Source organism: Nicotiana tomentosiformis, chromosome 2, assembly GCF_000390325.3.
Source record: "Nicotiana tomentosiformis chromosome 2, ASM39032v3, whole genome shotgun sequence".
In the NCBI taxonomy this organism is placed as follows: domain Eukaryota; kingdom Viridiplantae; phylum Streptophyta; class Magnoliopsida; order Solanales; family Solanaceae; genus Nicotiana; species Nicotiana tomentosiformis.
In genome coordinates, this window is record NC_090813.1 from 49160002 (window position 1) to 49187706 (window position 27705).

The following is a 27705-nucleotide window of genomic DNA, read 5'->3' on the forward strand; positions in this document are numbered from 1 at the left end:
AAATTCTCCTAGCCCCTAGTCGAGCAAATTAAAAAAATAAAAACAAAAAATTCCAGACCTGTACAGTTCCATAAAATAAACTTCAGTCGTGCAATTTGAATTTTATATTTGATCAACTAGCCCTTTTTAAAAGTCTCGACACCATAAAATATTCCCACTACTCTTTAACCATTTATATCTCAGTTATCTAAATATTCTGTGTTCTAGTAGTTGACACATTGAAGCTATTATGGAGGAGACAACTTTACCAGGACACCTGTTTTACAAGACAAAAACTAACTAAACAACTGAACAAATTAAGTAAGTTGATGCATCTTCAATTAAATAATATCAATAAAAAAATTGTGTCATAGTATTGGCACCATGTCTGGGGACAGAAAAAGGCAAATCATTAAAAAACCCACATGATAATGAGATGCCTCATGTTTATCCCATAACTAAGAGGAATAATGAAAGTAATCAGCAGAACCTTTAGTTGGCCAAATGTGTAGCAGGTTTACAAGTTCCAAAATGATCCAACAGTGCAATCACATACTGATTTAATTAGGCCATTGCTTATCTGGTCTCCTCCTATGGTGTACTGCCTATAAATACCAACTCTCAAGCTTCAATTCCATCACAACTTTGAGAAATTCCTCATCAGAAAGAAAACCATAAGAAATGGCCGCTCTATCTTCAAAACCCAATCATGTTCGATCAATCAGTTTGCCTGGGAGATCACACCCTATCACCCAAAGAGTTGAAGAGGAGATAAACAAGCTCAAATCATTATCAGTTGCACCAACAGCAGACACTGTGTACAGTGGTCTATTCGGATTGGAAAAATTATACAAGTGCATAGATGATCTTTTCAACTTGCCACAAACCCTTTGCCAAAGTCTAGATGCTAAATTGATTGAAGATTTATTGGACAAATCCGTGAGGCTTCTTGATGTTTGTGGCACTACAAGGGAACTTGTCTCGCAATATAAAGAAAATGTAAGAGATCTTCAATCCTCCCTCAGGAGGAGAAAAGGAGATTCAACCACAGACGACAACGTTACCAGATTTAACTCTTTCAGCAAGAAGATCAAGAGGGATGCCAAAAGATTAGTCTTGACTTTGAAACAAATGGATCAAGAGACTGCAATATCAGTCTTGCTAGATGCAGATGAAGATACAATAGATGCGATTAGAGCATTAAGAGAAGCTAATGCAGTATGCATTTCAACTTTCCAAATGCTCTTGTCCTTCCTGTGTGTGCCACTTTTGAAGCCTAAGCAATCAAAATGGTCATTGCTTTCAAGATTGGTACAAAAAGACAGAATAGCACCTGAACTCCAAGAAGGAAACGCGAGCTTAGAAACCAGGCTGGGAACCTTCGGGGCGTACCTTGACAGCTTTGAAAAGGCACTGGAAGCTACATTTAGGTGCTTGATTAGATCTAGAAGCTCTCTCCTCAATGTTCTTTCTTGTTAATCTGGCAGTTGTTGTTCCATACTCTGTAAATTGTATATAAACAGTTTTGTAATTATATATATATAAATTTCAAGTGACAGATTATACACCATTTATTGCCTCTATCTCTCTCTCTCTCTCTCTGATAAAAATTTAAAAGGTTATGCCTGTGAGTTTCAGCGCAAAGAAAGCACTTAGCAGTATTTCTCCGTACCTGATATCAGGTTAAGTTTTTGTCTCAAATATCTCGATATCCGATGAAATGGTCCTCTTTAGACTAGATGGGGAAACAGATAAAACGCATAGCATATTCATTACATACTTTCTCTGCATAATTGGCTTCAAAGATCAAACTAATGAAGGGCAATAATCTGGATGAAAAGCTTCTTCCTTATGCTCCTTATCTACCATATTTTTAGCGTCACTGATAAATAAGAAATATAGCTTATGATCTGCTTATCTTACTTCATAGTCCAACTAGATATGGAGACATATGACAATCTTGATTTCATCCATCTTCCTTCTGAGATAATTGGAAGCAGTAGATCTAATCAAAAGGCTTATCCTATGGCCTTTTTCTTCTAGATCCTTAGCCAAATTCAACAAAGAAAACAAAATGAAGATCTAGCACAAGGATCTGGCACCAGATCAGCGGGCAAAGCAGCCAACCGACCATTCTTTCGAACATATAAATGGAGCAATTAACAATGCCACTTTGCTCGACTCAATATCAGTTTAGTATGAACGACTAAAGTGGCATTGCTCAGCAAGCATAATTGCATTGCTCCCAAAAGATCCTCTAGCAGTCCCTGAAAACAACAATATGTACGCTCCCCAAAAATAGATTTGAAGTGTGGATAGAACTCTTTTGAGGCTCAGCTGACAACTTCGAAATATAGTTTGGAAGGAACATAAGTGCCTGATTACATTGCAGAGTTCTCTCCTAAAGATCTTCTCATGCTAATCGGGAAACTTCTATTGCACTGATCTGAAGTTGGCTAGACATTTTTCACATATATAATGTCATGGGCACGGCGTCCCTGGGTAGCTTCTAAATGTGTAGTGCCATGGACAGGCCCACCAGACTTGCTTAGCCAACTAAGTGTGCCCCTGCCTATGTCAGAGATCTTCAATCCTCTATCAGACGGAGAAAAGGAGATCACTTAAGTACAGAAACCAGCTTTACCGGATCACCTCCTTCAGCAAGAAGATTGAGGAGCCAAAAGTTATTCCTGGTCTTAACTCTTAAATATGGATGAATATATTGAGGAATCAGAATTCCAAGATTCAGATATTGACGCTACACATGATTAGAGTACTAAGGGAAGCCAACTTAGTATGCATTTCAATTTTGCAAATGCTCTTTTTACTTCTTATCTGTCCAAGTTTTGAAGTCAAACTCGTCTAAATAGCACTGGTTTTGAGATTGGTGCATAAGCGAAGAAAAGCATGTGAAAGTCGAGCAGATAACATTAACTTTGAAACTAGGTTGGAATCCTTCGATGGTCACCTTGAGAGTTTTAACGATGGATTAGAAGGAGCATTTAGGTGCCTGATTGGATTGAGGAGCTCTCTCCTGAATGTATTCTCTCCTTGTAGCTCAATATGCATTCTCATGCGTTCCTTCCCCTGCGTACTTAAAAATAAGATATCTCGGAAAGAATGTGAAACTCATGGATTGTACCTTATAAAAGTTTGCTAGTAAAAAATGTATAGGAAAACAACTATGCGTTCAATAATTTAGTAAACATTAAACAAGCACAGCATAACCAGCCATACATAGATGCACAAAATTAAATATTTTTATTTCCAATACATTCGTGTATCAATTATTGATTTAATTAAAAATTGCTTTTTCAGTGAAGCGTCCTGAAGAAGCCACCTACCGCTGGACTAATTAAAAGGATGAACATCATAGCCATATCTCGGGCATCTTTAACCAAGTCAAGAAGAAGGAGTTCTTAGCTGTAATCTTCCGGATGGAGCCAAGGAAAATAGCAGGATATGAATGTACCGACATATATTAATTAGTTTTGCCCACCATTTATTGGAAGCATTACATCTCGTCCAGGAGTTTATACAAATATGCTTCCAACCCCTTGCCAACCAAATCCAAAAGAAAAAATCCCATACGTGTACAACTCCATAAGATAAACTTCAGTCGTGCATTTTGAATTTTATAGTTGATCTACTAGCCCTCTGAGATCTTGACACCTTAAAATATTCCCATTATTCTGTCATTATTTACATTTCAATTATCTAAATATTATGTATTCTAGTAGCTGATGGATTTAAGCCTTTATGGAGGAGACAGCCTTACCTGGCCACCTATTACATGACAGAGACTAAATAAACAACTGAACAAATAAAGTAGGCTTCTTGAAGTTGATGCATCTTCAATCAAATAATATCAATAAAAGTTTTTTGTCATAGTATTGGCACCATTTCTGGAGACAGAAAAAGGCAAATCATGTAAACACTTACATGATAATTATATGCCTCGTGTTCATCTTATAACTACGAGGATTAATGAAAGTAATCAGTACAACCTTTTGTTGGCCAAATGTGTAGCAGGTTTACAAGTTCCAAAAAGATCCAGCTGTGCAATCACATGCTGATTTAATTAGGCCATTGCTCATCTTGTCTCCTCCCATGGTTGTTTTCCTATAAATACCAACTCCTAAAATTAAATTCCATCAAAACTTTGTGAAATCCCCTAATCTGAAAGAAAACCATAAGAAATGGCTTCACTTTCTTCAAAATCCAATCACGTTCGATCAATCAGTTTGCCTGGGAGATCACACCCTACCTGTAATGGATCCATATTTACTGAAGAAGATAGAGACAATTTCTATTAGTTCCAACCATGAACAATACTAAGAACAAGGATCTAAAATAAAAGGAAAACAAGAATGGAGGGAGGTTCCAGAATGCTCCAACAAGAGCTAAGCCAAAATAAAGAAAAGACTCAGTATTCACATACTCTACTCCCTACACCCTCCTGCTATTTATAAGCCTTGTATTCTTTTCAGCTCACCAGCCTTGTCTCAGCCTGGATCCCACATCACACGTTGGGTTTTCCTCAATTCAGCAACTGGCCCAAATATCTTAGCTTCTAACCCAATAACATAATCAGTAATGGGTATTCATAACAATACCCCCACCGTCAATAAGAACCTTGTCCTCAAGGTTCGGCTCATGAACAATGTTAGTAGCAAACCTGCTACCAATTTTCTCCATACCAAAGTATTCTCTAAGGCTAAAGAACAAGATGAGACTCTGCATATTTGCTACAGTAACAAATGCTGCTTTTGAAACTTTAGAAAGATAGAGCTCCATTGCAAATGATATGCGGGCACCATCAAATTCATGTCCCACCAAAATCACCTTCTCTCCATCAGCAAGCATTCCAAGAAAAGCAATGGGTGGCTTTGCATACTGCGGTAGACTGGTGATGCTATTTGTGTCAAAAGAATGAATGCTTACACCAGTTACATCCACTGTAGTCACCTTAAATCCAGCCTCCGCTAACAGTGCAATGGTTCCAGGCGGTAAATCCACCATCATGGACAAGGACAAAATATATTTTTGATAAACCATCAATTGTTAATTCGTTGGTTGCCTCTTCTACGTAATTATATTTTTGGATAACATCACTGAATGCAACCAAATTGTGAGTGAGAATGCAGTACAGACTTCCACTATCCATAGAGTCAACATGTAAGGCGGATAAAAGTATCTTCAGAACTGCCTCAACAAAGGATATACACACTGAATTTCCACACCTCAACACTAGTATAACTAGTTTTAAAGAAGCTTTGATGACTGCTATAAGGAGACTCTCTTGCACACCAAGTGGTGTCACCTTTTCTACGAGACCACCAAAGGTATAATGCTTTGCCATGACGCCTGGTATATGAATATGAAGCTTTATCCTTTCAACCTGTATGGTCTCAATAATATGCGCCATTTCGGCAATGTCATAAGAGTGATCCTTGGAATCTATCATTTTAAGGGAAGTGAAGGCATTTGGCTTTATGTTTTCTTTATCCACTAGCAGAAAAATATTTGCAGACTGTATTTTATTAAACTGGTTATATAGAGAGAGCAACTGACTGCAAGCAAAACATGTAGCTGGAAATCCAAGGTCACTCATTTTGTTAACGATCTTCGCAGATTTTTTTATGGCACCTTTAGAAACATTTTTGTCCAAACCATAAGCAGTAGCAGCGGCTATAGGCTTAGTGATAACTTGCACGACATTGAAACCAACAGTAGCACCAGCAATCTCGGTAGCCTGACACTGAATTTCCTTCATCTCTGTAAGCACCATAAATAAGATTTCTTCAGCAGCAAAATACTTCTCTCCAAGATAGATCAACTGAGTAGCCCCTTGTTTGCTTGAGTCTTTGGCATATTTAGCTATCAAATATTTGTTATTATGTAATGTGCAAGAGCTAACAACATATTTTATTGGAAATATGGTTGAATCTCTCGAGTCTAAAAAGTTAACTAGCACGAGCATCAAAATTGCAAGTAAATCTGCCAACCCAATCCAACATTTGCAAAATAGTGCAGGCTCCATTTTTTTGGTAGAAATTCTGTCATCAACAACATCTCTTCAAGAAGTGTAGCAGTAGTATAGCCTGGTGGCTTGTCAATTTCCGTAACCAAACTTTCCAGACCAAATCCAATCTCGACAATGTGATATGCCTTTCTAATTCTTGACTTTTCAACAAAAAGAGAATGCGCATACAGTTGTACAACTTTCAAGTCGTCATCTGCACTCTTGATTATTGCACATGAGTATGACACTGTCACGTCCAAAAAGAATGAGAATATGCAAATAGCGGTATGTCCAACACAAGCTACTGTTGCACCTTTGTCGATAACCCAGGATCAAATGGGAAATGAAGTAACATATGTGGAGCAGCCACATATTCAGAGGTTAGACTATACTTATACGCTACACGACTGTCAGGCATTTCATCGAACAGTGAGGAAACAACTCCAAATTTCTCAAGGTCTGGGAAAATAAAGCCAATGGACAAAGCTTCGTGCCGCTCGAATTCTGATTTTGTATCCCCAGTAACAATCACAAGTGGCTGTGAATCAAGAGTTTCCGTCACGAAACCTGCTTCCGCTGTTTTGTTATCCAAATCAGAGTTCAACTCAGTGGATGTATCTTTAATATTCGCAGATTCAACAGACGAAGTGGTAGCAATTGTAGAGTGCTCAAACTCCAATGTGTCGGGCCTTTGTTTGGGCTGTGGAGCAACAAACACCTTGGAGAGGCGGTGAGGCATTTCGTCGAACACCAGTTCTGCAGTCATGTCTGAGTAGACATGCGCTGAAACTGCAACTTTCATATTAGTCTCTTCATCTGCTAGTTCAGCAAATAGAATGGAGTCGCAACTCATGTCTGGTAAGAGGGATTGATCTGGAACTGGAGGCGGAAAAGTAGGGCTTGGGGGTGGAAGGGGAGTCGGAGGGTATGGAGGAGATGAAAAGGAAGCCACCCAATTGGTAGAGGAGGGACAATGAAAGCACCAATGTGATGGATCCATATTTACTGAAGAAGATAGAGAATTTCTATTAGTTCCAACCATGAACAATACTAAGAACAAGGATGTAAAATAAAAGGAAAATAAGAATGGAGGGAGGTTACAGAATGCTCCAACAAGAGCTAAGCCAAAATAAAGAAAAGACTCAGTATTCACATACTCTACTCCCTACACCCTCCTGCTATTTATAAGCCTTGTATTCTTTTTAGCTCACCAGCCTTATCTCAACCTGGATCCCACATCACACGTTGGGTTTTCCTCAATTCAGCAACTGGCCCAAATATCTTAGCTTCTAACCCAATAACATAATCAGTAATGGGCCTATTCATAACACTACCATCCAGAGAGTTGAAGAGGAGCTAAACAAGCTCAAATCATTGGAAGTATTTGTTGCACCAACAACAGTGAGCAATGGTCTAAAAGGTTTGGAGAAATTGTACAAGTGCATAGATGATCTTCTCAACTTGCCTCAAACCCTTCATGCCCTCTCCCAAAGTCTACATGCAAAATGGGTTGAAGATCTATTGGATAAATCAATGAGGCTTCTTGATCTGTGTGGCACTACAAGGGAACTTGTATCACAATGCAAAGAAAATGTAAGAGATCTCCAATCCTCCCTCAGGAGGAGAAAAGGAGATTCAACCACAGATGACAACGTTACCAGATTTTACTCTTTCAGCAAGAAGATCAAGAGGAATGCCAAAAGATTAGTATTGACCTTGAAACAAATGGATCAAGACACTACAGTATCTGTTTTGCTAGATGCAGATCAAGATACAATAGCTGTGATTAGAGCACTAAAAGAAGCTAATGCAGAATGCATTTCAACTTTCCAAATGCTCTTGTCCTTCTTGTGCGTACCGCTTTTGAAGCCTAAGGAATCTAAATGGTCACTGCTTTCAAGATTGGTAAACAAAGAAAGAATAGCATCACTAGTCTTAGCAGAAAAGATGAGCTTAGAAACCAGGCTCGAAAGCTTTGAGACTTATCTTGTCAGCTTCGAAGATGGATTGGAAGTAACATTTATGTTAGGATCGGGAATCCGGGTAGTGCGAAATTTAGCCAAACAACGGTATAATGACAATAACAAAGACAATGGAAGTTGATAACAACGGCAATTAAAGCAGATAAAGAAGACACCGATTTAACGTGGTTCGGTCAGTGCGACCTACGTCCACAAGCGGAGAGGAGAAATTTTACTATAATAATAAGAGTACAAAATTAGAGTAAACACTCTAATTAATCCCAAATACCCTAAGAGAATAACCTCACAAGATCACTCCAAAGAAAGGGTTCACACAAGTGCTTCCCAACACTAACTCTCATACAAAACACTCTTAATAAAGAAGGAAAGGAAGAAACAAGAAATGAAGACTCAAGTCTTGTTGGTGTGTCTAAAATGAACTAATGGCCTTCCCTTTTATAGGCAAAAAAGTCTTGGCCTCTTAGGTGTAAAAGAAGAGATACAACTTGTGCAAATGATGTCCACCACACAATGCAATATTTTTGGGTCTCAAAGAATATTGCCAACAAAGTCTACACTTTGCAAAGATGCTTATGCTTATGCGAGATGAACTCCATTAACCAAAATATTGGCCATAATTACAAATTTTCACCTTGGCCTAATTTTGGATGATATAGTAAATTTGCTCCACCCTCTCCGCAAAAGCCCCAATGGGCATATGTCAAAATTTAATGCCATCAAAATCACACAAATTGTCTGATACCGAAACTGTAGTAGGACCTATAACAGTGGAGCCCAATAAAGTATACAACGAACCAGATCTATGTGCTTTCATGATCACAAGAGCACCTTGAAAGAATTTTAGAACTCCACCTTCACTAGTGAATTTGCACCCAATGGATTCTAAAGTGCCCAAAGAGATGAGATTTTTCTTCAACTCATGAACATATCTAACATCGGTGAGAGTTCTCACCACACCATCGTGCATTCTGATCTGAATTGTACCTTTGTCAATAACGTTACAAGTAACATTGTTACCCAGTTGGACAACTCCACCTGCAACTAAATCATATGTAGAAAACAAGTTCTTGCTATGACACATATGATATGAACAACCGGAATCTAAAATTCACTCATTGTCTAATCTGAAATTAGTTTCAGTTGCTAAAAATATAGTTCCCTCAATCTCATCACTTGCTACACTATCTTCGGCGGTGTCAGTATTTTTGTGCTCATTTTTTCTTTCTTTATGCTTTTCTTTATTTTTCAGTTTATAGAATTCAGAGATAATATGACATTTCTTATGACAATAGCGACACTCTAAATTATTATATCTGAATATGGAGTCGGATTTTCCCCTAACAAACAAGCCAACTTTCGCTTGAGTTCCACTAGCTTCCCCAGTAATATCACTATCTATCTGTTCTTTTGATTTTAAGATAGATTTAATATCCTTATAAGAGATATTATCATTTGCATAAAGTATAGTATCTTTTATATGCTTAAAAGATGGGGTAGAGAACAAAGCAGTAACACGGCTTGATCCTCATCTTTAATTGCAGCATCTATATTACTCAAATCCATAAGAATGGAATCAAAAGTGTCAAGATGAGAGAGAATAGAGGTACCTTCACACATACGAATTGTATAAAGTTTCTGCTTCAGGTAAAGTCTATTTTCCACCGTCCTCTTCATATATAAGATTTCCAATTTTTTCCATATGCCTTTGGTTGTGGTTTCTACAGAAACTTCACGTAAAACCTCATTTGAGAGATTTAAAATGATACCTGCTTTTGCCCTTTTGTCTATGACGGCAAACTCTTCATCCGTCATTTTATCCGGCTTCTTCTCCTTTCCTTGCAACGCCAAGTCTAAGCCATCCTGAATTAGGATAGCTTCCATCTTTAATTGCCACATTCCGAAGTTTCCACTTCGGTCAAATTTCTCAACATAGGTCTTTGTTAGAGTCATTTTGGCTATTGAAACTAACTCGGTTAGATCCTGCTCTGATACCAATTTGTTAGAATCGGAATCCGGGTAGTGCGAAATTTAGCCAAACAACGGTATAATGACAATAACAAAGACAATGGAAGTTGATAACAACGGCAATTAAAGCAGATAAAGAAGACAATGATTTAACGTGGTTCGGTCAGTGTGACCTACGTCCACAAGCGGAGAGGAACAATCTATATATATATATATATATATATATATATATATATATAATTGAGGGACTAGAAAAGATAACTTTACACCTTCCTATAACTTAGCATTTTTCCTTCTTAAAAAATATGAAAAAGGTGTTTCGGTTATCAAAATCCAATAGGCACCTTTAACAATCGTCTTTAATACTACTTATGTCTCTTCGATAATATCGATCTGATATTCAGAAAAAACCGCTCCTTCCTTCCTCAACCACTAATTATCATTGTATCATTGTTTTGAAACCGCTTCTTGCCTTCCTTGATAATAATTACTATTTTGAGTCTGTGAATTTGCAGTTAAATATAAACACTACATGAACAAAGGCATTAAAAGGAGAGAATAATGGGTTTTCAAATCTCCCATGTACCAAAAGCAACGCTTTTTAATATCTGCATAACATCTCCTTGATGTCTAACCTATGGTGGAATACACAATTGCTATAATGTTGAAGGGTGAATAATATGGTGGCGCCAGGTAATGAAAATTTTGAATTGGGCTCATTATGACAGAGTGGTTAGGCCTTTGGAAATGTTGAGTTGCAAAACACATTATTTCATCAAAAACAATGAACAGAGATGCCTAAAAAAATACAAAAAAATACAAGTAGAACCTATAGTGAAGATGTACATATATCGACGTGGATGATCAGAACCAAGTGGCTACAATCGTTATTTCTTGGCACAGTGAGGTGTGGGGAAAAGAAGACAAAATGCTTATTGGCATTCTGTGGAATAAAGAAGCAGTGGCAATAGTTCCAAAAGGACATGAAGAGATGATTGCCACCGATAAAGAGAGGGATATTCATGATGGACAAAGTCATCTCCTAAGCAATGAGTAAGGAATAAAGTGAACAAAATTGGGTTTTACTTTTTTTTTTTTACTTTACTCATTCTTTAACAATACATTTTTTTTTTGTGATTTATGAACCTTAGTTCTATAATGATAGGGTAGATCTTCCTGTGATTATCTCAAAATATAACTTATTTGCATCATGTGACGATTAAGAATAATTTTTCTTAAAGATTAGTTTGTTATTCATTTTACAAAATGAATATATGTGTGAAGTATGTAAAATACAATTTTCAAGGTTATAATTTGTAAGACATTATTAGACATATATTAAAACTTAATAAGAGTTTAGATCAAGCAAATGATATTTAAGTTTTGATATTATTGAAAGGCTGAAGAGTTATTATGAATATGAGGTCTTCGTGTGATAAGCATTACTACATGTTATTAGTCTGTGTATTATGCTTGACAAAATTAAGAAAATATGGATAATACGAGTTTTGGTGATTTCTCTATACTTGAGATTATTATTTCATATTATGTCTAAAATATTTACAATACAAACCAGGATACTTTTTTTTTTAATCTCCTATTATTAATGTGTTTTAGCAGCCAACGTGAAGTATTTATTCAACATCCAAAGAGGTCGAAAAGATCAAAGACTTAACTTTAGCAAGTTGCATTGAAGAAATCAAATTTACTATTGAGTTGGTAAATGAGATTAGGGAGTCCTGTGAAGAGAAGGTAGAGTTTTTATTGAGTATCTAATAATTATAAAATGTTGGGAGATCTTCTCATAAACCTTTATTATGTGAGAAGATTATGAAAGTGCTGGAAAATATGGGTCTATCATATTTTAAAGAGAGTTTAGAATGACAACTTCCCTTCAGGTGCATGTCAATTACAATAAGTTATCAAGAATCATCTAAGAAATGTTATGCTTTAGAAAGAAGGAAAAAACTTTATGATTTTCTATTTTAGGGATCATTTACGTTTCTGCGTAATACAACAGGTTATCATGTATTTGCCGCAAATTCACGGAGAAAATGAGAGATGGAAATTGAGCTACTTAATTTTATTCCATATGTACGTAGCAGTGGTACATAGTTGTTTCACTTTACTCCATAGATTATTTATTTATTGTGTGGTTTAAGAATCTTGACCTCTTCTTTCACTTATGATGTTCCGATAATAAACATTGCTTATTTAGTATTCATTTTAATTTATTTAAGATGAGATGTGAAATAATATTATCTTTTTTCACGTTGCAAGAGTTCTCTTATATATGTTGAATTAAATGATTTGCGTACATCGGAAAGGTTTAATAGAAAATGAAAATAAATTATAGAAAGAGGAGAGAAGAGAAGAGAGAGTAAGTGTGTAATTAACTATGAAAACTTAATAATATTGTCGTGAAAAGTTTTGAGGGGAGGACGCATATATTCATCATTATATTTTCATGACCGCATTTCACGCGGACAACTTGACTAGTTTCACTATAACAATAAGAGTACAAAAGAGAGTATAAAATTAGAGTAAACATTCTAATTAATTCCAAATATCCTAAGAGAATAACCTCACAAGATCACTCCAAAGAAAGGGTTCACACAAGTGCTTCCCAACACTAACTCTCATACAAAATACTCTTAATAAAGGAGGAAAGGAAGAAATAAGAAATGAAGACTCAAGTCTTATTTGTGTGTCTAAAATGAACTAATGGTCTTCCCTTTTATAGGCAAAAAAGTCCATCTTAGGTGTAAAAGAAGAGATACAACTTGTACAAATGATGTTCATCACACAATGCAATATTTTTGGGTCTCAAAGAATATTGCCAAGAAAGTCTACACTTTTCAAAGATGCTTATACTTATGTGAGATGGACTCCATTAGCCAAAATATTGGCCATAATTACAATTTAGATGCCTTATTAGATCTAGAAGCTCGATACTCAATGTTTTCTCCTGCTAATCTGGCAGTTGTTACTCCATATACTGTAAATTGTATACACACAGTTTTGTAGTTATGTTAGAAATATACAATCTTCCAGCGATTCGTTATACATCAATGTCATGTCTCTTTCTCTCTCTATATATCTATATACTAATACTAATATTAATACTACCTCCGTTCCAATTTATGTGAAACTATTTCCTTTTTGGTCCGTTCCAAAAAGAATGACCCCTTTCTAAATTTAGAAATAATTTTGCTTAAACTTACAATTCTACCCTTAATGAGAAGCTTTTATAACCACACAAATACTCTGGGCCCCTTTTTGACTTGTTTAGGACCACAAATTTCAAAAGTCTTTATTTTTTCTTAAACTCCGTGCCCAGTCAAACAGGTTCACATAAATTGAAACAGAGGGAGTACTAAATACTAATACTAATACTAAATACTAACACTTACTAAATCATCATACTATATTATAAGTATGAAGCCCTAATCTAAAGATTGAAAGACCAAAATAGCTCCTCCTTAAATCGATACATTAACCAAAATTATCTGAAAATTTGAGGAGCTGCATTGGATAATTAAATGAACGTGCGGAAGGAAAGCTCAAGGGACTCCATCGAGGAAAAAACTAAATTGCGTTCAACCTCAATGCAGAAAAATATAAAGCATTTCATAATAAATAATACTTCACATTAACTATGATAATAATGTTATTAATAGTATAACGTAGAGTAAGCAAATAGTCTATCGTTACAATTTATCATTTATGCTAGTTCATCAAATCAAAAGTATTTTTTCATCTTTTATGGTGGTTTGTTGAATTACAACAATTACTAATGTCACGACCCATTTTCTGAACAAGCCGGGATCGGCACCCGATCATTAAATATGACCGAGCGAACCATCTGCGCTTATCAAATCTATTATAATTTCAAACTTTATATGCCACAAGGCAATACTGTAACCAAATACTTTTAATTAATTTAAATATCTAAAATAAACCAACTCCAAAACTTTATTCGTAGTAACCAATGAAATACTGTTAAGTTATTATCAAAAATATTTGAATCTTAACCCACTGATTGTGTCTATGAAGCCTCTACTAATAAACTGATGCACTGCTCAGGACATGAGATTTCCTGGCCAGTTCTCTAAGTAAACAAAGAAATAGCTAAATAATGACGACTCAAAGGAGTACTCCACGAACAAAAGCGGAGCTCACCAATAGCACTGGAAGTGAGGGAAGTCCTAACCCGTAGCTTGCTCGCCTGTAAAACCAGTTCCTACATTATACCGCAGACCAACGTAGGTTCCCAAAAGAGAACGAAGTACCATCCATTGTACTCAGTGAGTCTCAACGACAGGGGACGAAACTTTAATAACATATACATTACGAGCAAAGATTCTAAATGCATGTAAAACATAAAGCTTATAGGAACAAATCTAAAATAATTGCATAATAGCAGTTTATGAATATTCTAAAAGAAATTCTTTTCTTTTTCTTTCTTATAAAAAAAATACTTCACTTTATACTTTGGGAGTTCCAACTATCCTGACCTATTTCTGTCTTAGTTACCGTATGATCGGCACGGTTTCGATCCCAACCTGATCGAATAAGCCCAATCCACGATGTGCCACTCGCTTCATGGTTTTCAGCGTTCATGTATCATACCTCAGCCTGGCTAAGTAAATTCTCAGCAACGAGACCCTCGACTCGTGTGCTCCCTACTTTGGCACAAGTAGTTTCAGGAAGTCAATGCCTTGGTCAGAACCCTCGGCCCGAATGATGACCCCTTCTCAGAATAAAGGATACTCCCAAAAATCTTTTCTTTCTAAAACTTCTTCTTGTGACTTTTCAAGTCTAAATCTTTTCTGGAACATCCTATACATACTCATGCCAGTATCCTTAAATGAAAAGCATGGCATAAGAATGAAATAAACATTCAAAAGTATTTCTAAAGATTCTTTCTCTTTCATGAATTTTCAACATGAAAATGGCACATAAGAATAATACGAAAATCTGAAAATTTATGCGCATATATCAGAATAAATTATCTAAACTTTAGCTAGAAAATAATTCTAAGCTAATAAGTACTCACTCGCTCCAATTAAGTACATACTAACTCTTTTAAGCAATTTATCAAACACCTTGTATGCGTGCTTTTGTGAGTTAAACCACTTTAGTAAAAGGTTATATCAACTCACCTCAAAACTCCCCGAGCCAATACGTAGGCCCAGTCCAATTTATACCCATCAAACAATTGATTCTACAACAACCAATGCATTTTAATTAATTTTAAAGTTTCACACCTAAACATGAAATTTAATGTTGATATAGAGAAAGAAGGGAATTAACCATTCAATTCTTACCTAATACTACCTTAGGATAATTGACAATAGGGAATTTATATATACCTAAGTTCAAGAATTAGTGATTTGTAAAGAACCCCAGAATTTTCCTTGCCGGCGTGAATCTAGCTGCCTCTGTTTCTTGAGCAAACAGAATGTTAATTCTGTTTGGTTCCTGTAAGGCTATTTACGCCTTTTGTAAGGCTATTCTGTTTGGTCCAACAACCCTTTATGGGCTTAGCTTGGCACGTGCTTCTCTTTTTTCTTTTTCTTTTTGACTTAAGTAGTATTTGGTTATACCTGCTTTTAATAAGTAATAATATTAAAATTATTAATATTCCCCTAATTGTATATCCAATTATTTATAAATAGAAAAGTAACTAAAAAATCAATCACATGGGTTTAAATCCATAATAGAAGTATAATTTAAGATTATAAAAATTATAATCTATATTTAGCGTGTCCTGAAACTTTTATAGATTTGAGAAGTGTTACAACTAAAAAGGCTGAACATATCCTTTACACCATATACAGCTCACCAAGAAGCTGTGATTCCCTTTGAGAAATGATAAACCGGATTAGATAATTCTACGTACCCTTATTCTTGAGATCAAATTTTAAGGTGTTCATTCACTCGAGAATTCCGTTTAATCCTCACCAAACAATCTGCAAACTATCTACTCATTCAAGTATAGCAGTAACTTTTTACAACACAAATTCGATAATTTTTCTTTTTGATTACGTATTTACAAGTGTAAATGATGTTTTTGGATAAAAAAGGGGCGGAGAAAGAGAAGGGGAACACATTTGTCCATGGAAGTGGTGTACCACATTTGAATAATTATCATGTAGCATATCAGCATATGACTCTAAATATCATTAAATTCCAAATTCAGTGATAATTAAGTTAAGCATGCGGAGGAGAAGAACGTTCGAAGTCAAGAAACAAAAGAGAAGAGCTCTTGCAATAGAAGAGCTATTTTGCAACAGTCAAAACAGGTATATTCATTTAATTTTTGATAATCTATTTCACTTAATCCTCATGTTTAATAGAAGTAAAACAAATGCACTACTTTTGAGAAAAGTTTACTAATTATACTCACTATATTGGTTTTTCTTTTTTATTTTTGGGTCCAGGTATGGCCGGCCAATTTATCTATGCAAATCATATATATTTTTACGTAATTTTTGTATCACTTTGTACAACTGCTGAAAATTCTTTTCTTTTCTTTTTGATCTGTTTTATTCTTGTTAGTTACTTTTCACTAACATATGACTTACATTTTTCAGAAAAATATAATATATACGAATTATTTTACTTTTAATCAGAATATTAATGTCGAAAACAATAGTTGTGATTATGACAAAGCAAATCATAATGAAATATACACCAAGAACATCGTATGTGTAATGTGTGTACATACCTCATATGATCAAAATTAATATAATTATAAAACATGCCTAACCTAACTAAATATAACTCTGTGTACCTATCCAATCATTTTAAGTTCAACACCATACATCGTTCAAATTTTGCATAATACTTAATGCACACGTCTTAATAATATTAACTTTATATTAGAAAATTTGTACTGGTTTATATGCGACACACGTGTCCAGAAACTAGTATACTAAAAGTGGGAAACCCCCTATGTTCAAACTTGAATTACTAAATTGCCCATCAAAAGTTTGAATGATCTTACCCTTCAATCACTCATTACTTCTATAATATTTTTGTGCAAAAAAGTAAATATACATTTAAATTATAAATAGTACTCGACCATATTTACATGATGTGCAATGAATTAGCCACCATAATGTCTCTTGAATATATCAATTTAATGTACTTCATATTTTTTGGAACTTCGGTGCTCTTTGTATTTCTAGTGTAAATTCATGGAGTCTTTATTTTGTTCATATTCCAATTGGAAATATGAAAGGTTAAGATTGATATATGTACCATTTCATAACAGTCAAAAGCAATAAATTACTGGACATCAATATGCCATGAATGCTTTGGCTATGTCAAAATTCTTAAAATGTGTTGAGGAATAGCAAAGCATTGCGTATGATTCCAGACCAGAAACTCAAACACTATCTGATAGTGATATCCTTATTCTTTATCATGCAATTTTTTATGTGTTTTTTGTTTTCTGTATGTTCTGTGGTTTTCTCTTCTTTTTCTTTCCATATTCTTTGTGATAATTAGTGTGTTAATTCATTTTGCAGCTTAACCTTGCTGACTAAATCAATATTGTTTCTGTATGATCATATCTGCAATTATGAGTTCATCTAGAAGAAAACAAAAATTTATTTCTTGGATCTTATGTGTGAGTTCTCATGTTAGCTTGAGCATTATATTTTTTAACCTCTTTATTCAAAATAATTCTGACTTTTCATTTTCTGTGTGAGACCAGACGATTAGATGATTGAGAGAGTAGTCGGAACAAAAGCAAAAAAAAAAGACACATAAAAAATTTGTCTCAATCCCAGTAGGTATACTGTAAATTCTTGGCCCTACAAATGGAGGCTACAACATTTCTTATTGCATTTTTTCCGGAAGGAGTTTGCTCTTTGTGTGCAGCATAAGTAGCATTCACTAGAGATGGGGAAAAACATGTAAAAACTGTAACATTGAATCTCAAGTTCAAGATGATGACTTTTGATGTAGTACGTTGCTGCAATTTTGGAAGATTATGTCGGTAAATGGTAATATTGGTGCATGATTTTGAACAAATTGTGGATGCATCTGATTTCGATATCATATGCAGATTATTTGAGAGTATTAGAACAGCGAAACAGAAACTACTATTTATGTGAAAGATATGTATAAGAAAAATATTCATGAGATGTGCATGAAACTTACTTTTTCTTACACTTCTATTTTTATTTTATAACTAATACAATTGCTTTTAGAATACACTACAAATCTTTCTTTAAATAATGTTTATACCTCACATATATTTTACAACAACATACCCAGTATTATCCCACACCGTGGGGTCTGGGGAGGGTATTGTGTACGCAGACTTTATTACACTGATTGGCGTGAAATACAACACACGTGTAAAATTTGAATTACAAAATATCCTTCATAGGTGATTGGCCATCATAACCTCTAATTCTATTGATCAATTTTCTGAAGTTTTAGCAGTTTTTCCTCTTATCTAAATGCTCTAAATAAACAAATCACAAAAGTCATGACATCAGTTACCCATCTTCGGTTTACAATCCAGTGATGTACTTATTCTTTATCTTTATATGGGATTGTCCATTATTAACAATTTGTTGATATAATGTAAGAATTGCCTATGAGTTTTCGATCTGTATTAGAGTGAAGCTTCGCAGGTTCTGCTATTTTAATTATGGGATTTTTTGTCTTGTTATAGTGTGACTACATATTTTGTGGTATCCATATTATCACTTTTTATTTTTTCATGCTCATTTTGTCATTTTCCTGTTAAAGATATGTTGTGTTTGGGGAGGAAAAATATCCTTTCTTTCTTTGTGATATAAAATGGGAAAATGATTCCCTTCAAAAAGATAAAGCTGATAAATAATTGTATATTTGTTACTTCCTTTCTCTTTTTCCTTTACTTGATAGAAGTAGATAATTGACATTGCACTGTATTGCTTCACACACCATGGTAAACAGATTAATTAGGGTAGTGTTTCCGAAAATACAAATGAATGAATGGTGTTACCACTTTATTTGCATGACATCTCCAAAATTGCTAATCCCAATCATTGCATACTAATGAATTAACGCTAACATCATGCTTAGCACAAGTATAAAATGGTTATTCAAAACATGTTATTTATATTCTTTAGTTTATCTCTTATTATTCAAAACATGTTTCAATAATCTTATGTGGTGTAGGCACTAAATAACTCAGGATACATCTGTAACGTAAAATAATGATTCATCTATTGAAACTTGATTTTTTACTTCAATTTTGGTGCAATTCATAGCATACATATTCTAATATTATTTATACCATTTTAATGTAATATTGCCATAAACTGTGCAGTAGGACTATAATTCAAATACCTGAATGGAGTCCAAATTTAACAGGTTATGCCAATACCTGAATGGAGTCCAAATTTAACCGGTTATGCCTATGACTTTCAGCATCTAGAAAGAATCATGCAGCATTGTCTAAATCTGATGTCAGGTTAAGTTTTATCAGAAAATAGCTCAAAATATCATTGAAATGATTCTCCTTAAACTAGAGGAGAAGCAGATATAAGTAATAGCAGATAATTTACATACTTCCATTGCATGATTAGTGAAATGATCAAACAAATGAGTGAATGAGAAAACTCTATGACTCCTAAATCAATATTAAAGGGTAAGAAGCTACTTGTCTACATTTGGAAAAAAGTATTGCTTCCTTATTCTTCTTATACATCATTCTTACACAACGATAATTTATTAGGAGTATATAATATTGTGAATGATCTCTGTTACTATTTGGTTCATAGTCAACTAGCTATGGAGACCACCACAGATTTGACCAAATTGATTCATAATCTCCCTGAATTTGTTCTTAAGATTATTGGAAGCATTAGACCTAAATCCTAGTCAAGAAGGTTTCATATATCCTTTATCTTCTTCCTACTCAAGGGAATTCAACAAAAAAAAATGGGGATTGAAATGCAGGTTGTTGGAGCCACTATCACAAGGATTTTGCATCAGATAGGCAGCCAAAGTGACAGAGTGCTCTCTCGAACATATCAGCGTTATAGGCATTAATGCCACTTTACTCAACACAATATCAGTTTAATATGAATGACCTAAGAGTTTGGTGGCATTATTCAGCAAGTTTAACTGCTTTTCTCCCAATAGATTTACTAGCTGGTCCGAAAAGCAATACCGTGACATGCTTCCAAAATAGAGCTGATGCAAAACTTGACAAAGCAAAAATGTGGGAAGTACAATTAGCCCTACCAGAATACATGATACATGAACAATTCTGCAGCTACAATCATAAAAGCAAAAGAATAAGTAGAAAAGAAACAGAACGATCAGGCTATACGTTGCACAAAGAAAATTTTACTCATATATGTATCTACTTTGAAATTTACATTTGATCGATTAGATCCATTTCATAGGTATGACTTAATACTAATCTATATCTCTTATCTGAATATGCTTTGTCAATGTAATTGATGGATTGGAGTTGTCAATATGCACTGGGTTTAGTACCAGCAGGTTGTTTCTTGCACTCAAGGCGACAATGTCAGAACCAAGAAAAACAGCACAACCATAGTAGAGCAACAAGTATCGGGTTGATATGCCAGTAAGCGTCCAAATATGCAACTACGGACAGGTTAGGAGAGGGAGGACGAGATAGACCAAGAGACAAGGTGCCACTTTAGTAGCAAAGAATAGCCTGATTGCATGAAGACAAGGGTCCCAGTTGTGGTGCACAGATAAGCTCAAATCCCATAACAAACACAATGCCAGGATGGGCAAACTGGAGATATCACTCTACCTATGATACTAGATATATCATCTATGAGGGGTTCATGAACAGAAAGGAACGGTAGGCACAGTCTTACAGGTCTGTCATCTAAAGCCAACTAAGGTAGTGTGCATCTAAATAAGGGGGTATAAATAATAGCTTTCTCATACAAACATGAGGGCGAAAATATATCGTTCTCATATCTTAGATTAAGTGTCTCTTAGTTCTGATGATGAGTAGGCATTTCGTACCATTGATTCTGCTTTAGAAAGGCGCTAGTCAACTTCTCCGATTTACTGAAATAAGATTTCATGAACCCACCACACCTTGATGATAAAATCCATCCCTGTGGAAGAAAAGAAAATTTTCATAAAAGAAACCATCAAACTGAAATCTAGTAAGCTATGATATTACAAGTAACTGGAACAAAGAAGGTAAATCTATAACAAACTATGACGAACAAGAAAAAATCGCAGCGCCGTGCATAAAGCATCCCGCATTCACGTAGCCTACCCTGAAAATCAAGCATTAGTAGCTGATTTCACGGCCATGGCCTATAGTTCAGACAACTTAGCATTGCTCCAACGCTTCCCTTCTAACAGTAAGCAAAATCAAATTATTTTTTTTATAAGGCAAACAAAATCAAATGAATAGAAGTAAGACAGAAACTATAGTGAGAACATGCTTAACAAAATAAATACTGTACAACATAGGAAGAAAAAGTCCAACTAACCTATTAGGAAGAAGCTAAACCTAGTGTTTGTCTTCTTTCATACATTATATTATTGATTAAGGGTGTTATTTATCTCATGGGTGATTAAGAATGATATTGATTATAACAATTTGAGATTTTAGAATTATCTAGGAGTGAGGATGGGTTGTTGGGTGTAGAAACACCATTAATAAAGGCTATGATGCTTTATGCCCACCAAGTGTTTGATAATATATTTAAATGACTAAAACATGAGCATTATTGCTAATATTGGTTCCTCTTGATATATATTGTCATAGTGTATTGGTGAAAGAGGTAACAAACATTGTGATACGCTTAAAAAGGCCAAAGTAAAGGTATGTGAGGCAAAGTATCTATGTTTGTGAAAGTTTATGAATCTTCCTTCGTCTCATTCTTTATGACTATTAACAATTGAATCATAAAGTAATTATACCTCAATTCCATGAATAGTAGTAGAACTTTTGTTCTCTATATAACATAGTTTCATAATTCATTCAATAGCTACAATAGAACCCTATATGTTCAGTGAAACATCAAAGACACTCATCCATGAAAATTTCACAAGAGCAATAACAAATTCTTTGAAGTCAGAAACTCAACCACCTCATTCTATCAATTAGTTTGACGGGAAAGAGATAACTCAAAAAACAGTGATCTTGAAAAGAAATTGTTAACATCGCCCATATATACGCAGAATTTCTACCCTATGCTCTAGCCCAAAAAAGGGTCTTTTTTATCAACTTATTCAAAGCACTATGAAGCTCAGCCCAAAAGTACATTACGTATCAGTAACAAGTCAACAAAACAAAGAAATTAAAGAAGAAGATAAACATACGTAAAGTTGTAAGCACCAAAAATAGCAAAGAATAGTAAATGGATCAGAGAGTAATACATGACTTTAAGGTTCGAAGATAGACCTGAGTCAATTTGGTGATAGATTCTTCTCTCAAAGACGAGCCATGTACGTACATAATGAATGCAATTTTAATTGATTTTTTGTCGTAAGAAATATATTATGGGGAAAAAACATAAGTAGGCAATATTTAAGAATTTATTTTTTAGATATCTAGCGTCACTAGGTATTTTATATAACAGGCAACTTAATAAATACATCCCTTAGCAGAAAACTATAGATATGGATCAAGAATCATGCTTAAAAATAAGATTAGAGCATTCAATTCCTAAAAAAAATCCAAAGTTTCTTTTAAATTCTTTCCTTATATAAGCCCTCCTAAATTAACGCCAAGAATGAATACTACATGAGATTTATTTTCAATTACATGGAATAAGTGTATGCATGATATTATAATAGTATATAATTATATATAAGATTTATTCTGTTGGTATAAAGTTTTATTTTTAATTGTATATCAACATCAATTTTTGTATAGTATATAATTATATATGAGATTTATTCTGTTGGTATAAGGTTTTATTTTTAGTTATATATCAACATCAATTTTTACATAGTATAATGATGGTATTAAATAGTTTATAGATTATAATGGTACTTTTAGTATATTCATAATATAGTAAATCCTTCGGCCATTGTATAGATTGTGTTGTAATGTAAAAATAGTAGATAATTAAATATATACATGGAATAAGTATATATATATATGATATTATAATAGTATATAATTATATCTGGTATAATATATGTATAAATAATATACATGACATATTTTATTTATATCATTCATATAAATATTCAAAGAATATTTGAATGCTAATTTAAGGGACAGAAATTTAGAAGAGAGAGAGAGAGTTAAATACTAAATCAATCAACTTAAATTTAGATAAATAAGGATAAAATTGATCCCGTAATTTGTGTTACTCATTAATTGTGCATATAATCTTTGTAATATGCTAGTATTGTAAATGAATCCGCTATATATGAAATAAACCAAAATGATATTATCTTTTTAAATACTTTTCAAAAGATGCTCCGTCATGTATTTTACTGGTATATAGAGTATTATGGACCAAAAAAAGTTCAATACATCACTTAAAATGGACGGGAGGTTGGAATAGCCCATTTGTCTTTTTCCTATTCGCTGTTGTTGCCACTTGCCATGTCATCTCGCTCGAGCTTCACGCCATTGGATTTTTTTGACAGGTCAGTTATGCATTCAATCAGGCCGGTTATACATTCAATAGATACATTTATGACAATATGAGATGTTCAATAAATATGATCCAAAGTCGTGCTAAGTTGAAGGGCTGCCGAAATATTTGGCCTGCTTTTAATTCATAAAAGAAAAAACAAATGTATGCAGGTTTCTTTTGTTATCTAATACGTCTAATCCACTAGTAATATTTTTGAAGATGAAAATAAAAACATTTTAGCTCATCCAAGTAGGAAACCAATAACACTTTTTCCCGATGACTCACTAGTCATTTGCAAGATGTCTAACACTTGGATACATCAAACAAAAAGTTTCCATTTTTTGCAAAAGAATTAATCCTAGAGTCTAGTCATGATTCTGGATAGGAGCATATCTGTATACGGTTGAAATCGGGCATACCCGATTTCGTTGGCAGGGGAGTTGTCTCGAGGGTAACCTCATAATAGATCGGGCTCGAGCTTGAAGATAGAAATATCACGCCTAAGAGATCGAAGTGTTCATTGAGATCGAGGCCGGCAACAATCGAGAACAAACATGACTGACTTCGAGTAAGGCAATAACGGAATGGCGAGATATCAGTAACCGGTCGAAGATCCCAGCGGGAATCCCGGAAAAGATCAAATCAAAGCGGTTATTAGTGCCAATCATGGGATCTACTTCCGTTAATAGAGTTGTACCTTATTTAGGATTCCTCTACTATATAAAGAGGGATCTCATTCACTTGTAAAGACGCAATGATTATTCACTGATAAGAATATACTTATACGTTATTTTCTTTGTTTTACTTATTGTTCATCGCTGTTTGTTCCATCCTCCACTGTTTTTATTAACTAACCTCGAGACTATCTCGAATCGAGGTCAAGGTATTGTTTGCGGGACAGTTTGATTTATTTTATTGCCCAATTTATCTATCTAATTCGTTGTTTATCAATTGGTACTGGTTTAAATCGCATATCCTTAAAACCATAGTATAAGTTTAATTGTTACTCAATGTCGAGGGTAAACAGTTTGGCGCCCACCATGGAGCTAAGGATAATAGTGATTGTTCAGTACTGATTCTAGTAAAACACATTATTTTACGCTTGTTCTTGTCAAGTATCTTTGCGTTCACGTTAAAACATGTCAAACTCATAAAACGGATCCACACACGGTGACAATGGCCTAGGATTCCACGGTGAAAACGAAAATGTGATTGCTCCAGGAGTCGAGGTGCCAAATGTTGTAAAAATAAAACAGCACCACAATTTGGATGTACAGATACAGATAAATATAATAAAAAATGGAAAACAAAAAAATATAATAAATATAAGTCAAAATATAAAAATAAAAAACCAGCCAAAAAGAACATATAATTGACTGTAAATATACAAAAGGAAAAGACAAAATACCTATACTTCCCAGATGAAAATAAGAAATTTACTTATATTGTAGAAACAGATTCGAGTAATCATAGTTATGGAGGAGTTCTGTCCTTCTTATTGATAATTGAAAGGCTTATTTAAATATTACAAAAGTGACTGTTCATGGACGACAGGTTAATCTCGGGGGAGCACCGATTATCAACCCAGTCGATGTCACTTCGCATGTTGCTCTAAACGTGGACCTAGGCACAAATATCGATGGGAGTGTACGCAGAGAAGGCTGATCTAGTGGCCAAGGAATACAGGGCAGAGGAGACGAAGGAGTCAGTTTCAAAGTGATATTCGAGATACTTCAGGCTCAGCAAGCCGCTATTGCTCAGTTACAAAATCAACATAGAGCCCCGAATAGGGTCGAGTCGGAAACTACTCGCCGTACCGAGCCAATACCAGAAAGGTCAAATGGTAACGAATTGGGGATTGATCCTGCGGTAATAAAAATGCTCGAGGAGCTCACCAAAAGGATTGAATCATGGGAGAAGATAATCGAAGCCAACGATAAAAAAGTAGAGACATACAACTCTCGAGTTGATAAGATACCGGGGGCACCGCCAATCTTGAAAGGGGTGGATTCAAAGAAGTTTGTACAAAAGTCGTTTCCTCCAAGTGCGTCTCTGAAGCCTATTCCAAAGAAGTTTCGTATGCCAGACATACCCAAATATAATGGGACCACCGATCCCAACGATTATGTTACTTTATATACATGCGCCATCAAGGGTAACGATTTAGAAGATGATGAAATCGAATTTATGCTGTTGAAAAGATTCGGAGAGACCCTTTCGAAGGGAGCAATGATTTGGTATCGCAACCTGCCACCAAATTCCATCGACTCATTTGCCATGTTAGCAAATTCTTTCGTAAAGGCACACGCCGGGGCCATAAAGGTCACAACGAGGAAATCGGACCTTTTCAAGGTTAGACAAAGGGATAATGAAATGCTGAGGGAGTTCGTGTCCCAATTTCAAATGAAACGCATGGAGTTGCCACCGGTCACAGATGATTGGGCCGTTCAAGCTTTCACCCAAGGGTTGAACGAGCGGAGTTCAATAGCATCACGTCAGTTGAAACAAAATTTGATCGAGTATCCAGCTGTAACTTGGGCAGATGTGCATAATCGATATCAATCGAAGATCAGGGTCGAGGACGACCAATTAGGAGCCCATTCCGGTTCAGTACATCCAAACAGGTCGGCAGTTAAAAACCAGAGGGACGTCGACAGGGAGCCAAGGTCGAGCAGAGACCGATATCAACCATATACCGCAGATCAAAAGAATAATGGTTCAGGACGCAATTCCGCCTGGAATGATCGAAGAAGTGATCGAGGACAGAATTCTCGGGGACTTATGAGCAAAAGTGGTTTTGACAAGTATGTCGATCCCACAGAGGCACCTCGATTATCAGAATATAACTTTAGTATTGATGCATCGGGCATTGTATCGGCAATCGGAAGGATAAGAGATACTAGGTGGCCCAGACCCATACAAACTGATCCTTCCCAAAGAAACCCAAATTTGATGCGCAAATATCATGGCACACATGGTCACAAAATCGAGGATTGCAGGCAATTAAGGGAGGAGGTTGCCCGTCTATTCGATGAGGGCCACCTTCGAGAGTTCCTCAGTGATCGAGCCAAGAATCATTTTAGAGAAAGGGACGCCAACAGGAAAAATGAACAGGAAGAACCCCAACATGTCATTCATATGATCGTCGCTGGGGTCGATATTCCACAGGGACCCATATTCAAACGTAGTAAGGTATTAATCACTAGGGGAAAACGAACCCGAGATTATGTGCCCGAAGGCACATCATTCAACAACGAAGAAACAGAAGGCATTCAGCCCTACAACGACTCTCTGGTAATTTCTATATTATTGAATAAAGTTCAAGTTAAGCGTGTTTTAATGGATCCAGGTAGCTCAGCGAATATCATCCGATCAAGGGTCGTGGAGAAGGTCCGCCTACAAAATCGAATCGTACCCGCAACTCGGGTCTTAAACGGCTTCAACATGGCCAGTGAAACAACTAAAGGGGAGATTATTCTACTGGTGAACGTGGCTGGAACCATTCAAGATACCAGGTTCCACGTAATCGAGGGTGACATGAGGTACAATGCCCTGCTCGGAAGGCCTTGGATCCACAATATAAGGGCAGTCCCTTCGACTCTCTGCCAAATGATGAAATTCTCAACGTCGGACGGTGTAAAAATAGTATATGGGGAGCAGCATGCTGCAAAGAAAATATTTGCGGTCGATGAGGTAACCCCGATATCGACACTATCAACCTCGTAAAGGTCGAGCATCAAAGGTAAACAGGAAGTAAAATAGCAATCACAGCCACCAGCCTCGACCGAATCGGGGAAGCACGAGATAGAAGAAGAAGAAAAGGAGGATTTTTTGACCCCTCGAACTTTTATTGTTCCCGAAGATTCTGATGCCACCAAATCAACGGTCGAAGAGCTGGAACAGGTTATATTGATCGAGTACCTTCCCGAGCGAAAGGTACACCTGAAAACGGGATTAACCCCCGAACTCAAGAAAAAGCTTACTCAATTTCTTATTGATAACATAGATTATTTTGCTTGGTCCCATTTAGACATGACAGGGATCCCGCCAGAAATAACGACGCATCGGCTAAGCCTGGATACTAGGTTCAAATCGGTGAAGCATAAGAGAAGACCCCAGTCCGAGGTAAAGCACG

General features: G+C 35.4%; 3 protein-coding genes and 2 long non-coding RNA genes across 11 annotated transcripts; 4 read left to right on the forward strand and 1 right to left on the reverse strand.

Moving 5' to 3' along the window:
- Positions 1-296: 296 nt before the first annotated feature.
- On the reverse strand, positions 297-22507 carry LOC108943661 (uncharacterized). Of its 7 annotated transcripts, none has more exons than XR_011413858.1 (5): positions 22379-22507; positions 19349-21074; positions 3987-4101; positions 1652-3066; positions 297-1481 (listed from the first exon to the last, which is right to left on the reverse strand). XR_011413858.1 is itself a non-coding variant. In XM_018767839.3 (2 exons), exon 1 carries the CDS (start codon positions 6020-6022, stop codon positions 4949-4951), a length of 1074 nt encoding a protein of 357 aa, XP_018623355.1. In that variant the 5' UTR covers positions 6023-7325; the 3' UTR covers positions 3809-4101; positions 4189-4948. The 7 variants fall into 7 exon arrangements, 1 of the variants encoding a protein (XP_018623355.1); XR_011413862.1 differs by having other exon boundaries at positions 22354-22474; XR_011413861.1 differs by having other exon boundaries at positions 22297-22383.
- LOC104087483 (uncharacterized) lies at positions 661-1458 on the forward strand. Its single transcript, XM_009591967.2, has one exon. It carries the CDS (start codon positions 661-663, stop codon positions 1456-1458), a length of 798 nt encoding a protein of 265 aa, XP_009590262.1.
- LOC104087482 (uncharacterized) lies at positions 7298-12946 on the forward strand (the record flags this gene model as incomplete). Its single annotated transcript, XM_070193263.1, has 2 exons — positions 7298-8028; positions 12878-12946. Coding segments are annotated over 2 exons (780 nt in total), but the record flags the coding sequence as incomplete, so codon positions are not given.
- Positions 10278-12190, forward strand: LOC138906461 (uncharacterized). Its single transcript, XR_011413865.1, has 2 exons — positions 10278-11004; positions 11972-12190. It is a non-coding gene; the product is annotated as an uncharacterized lncRNA (long non-coding RNA).
- LOC138906460 (uncharacterized) lies at positions 17075-20411 on the forward strand. The gene is made up of 2 exons (XR_011413864.1): positions 17075-17969; positions 19292-20411. It is a non-coding gene; the product is annotated as an uncharacterized lncRNA (long non-coding RNA).
- Positions 22508-27705: the final 5198 nt, after the last annotated feature.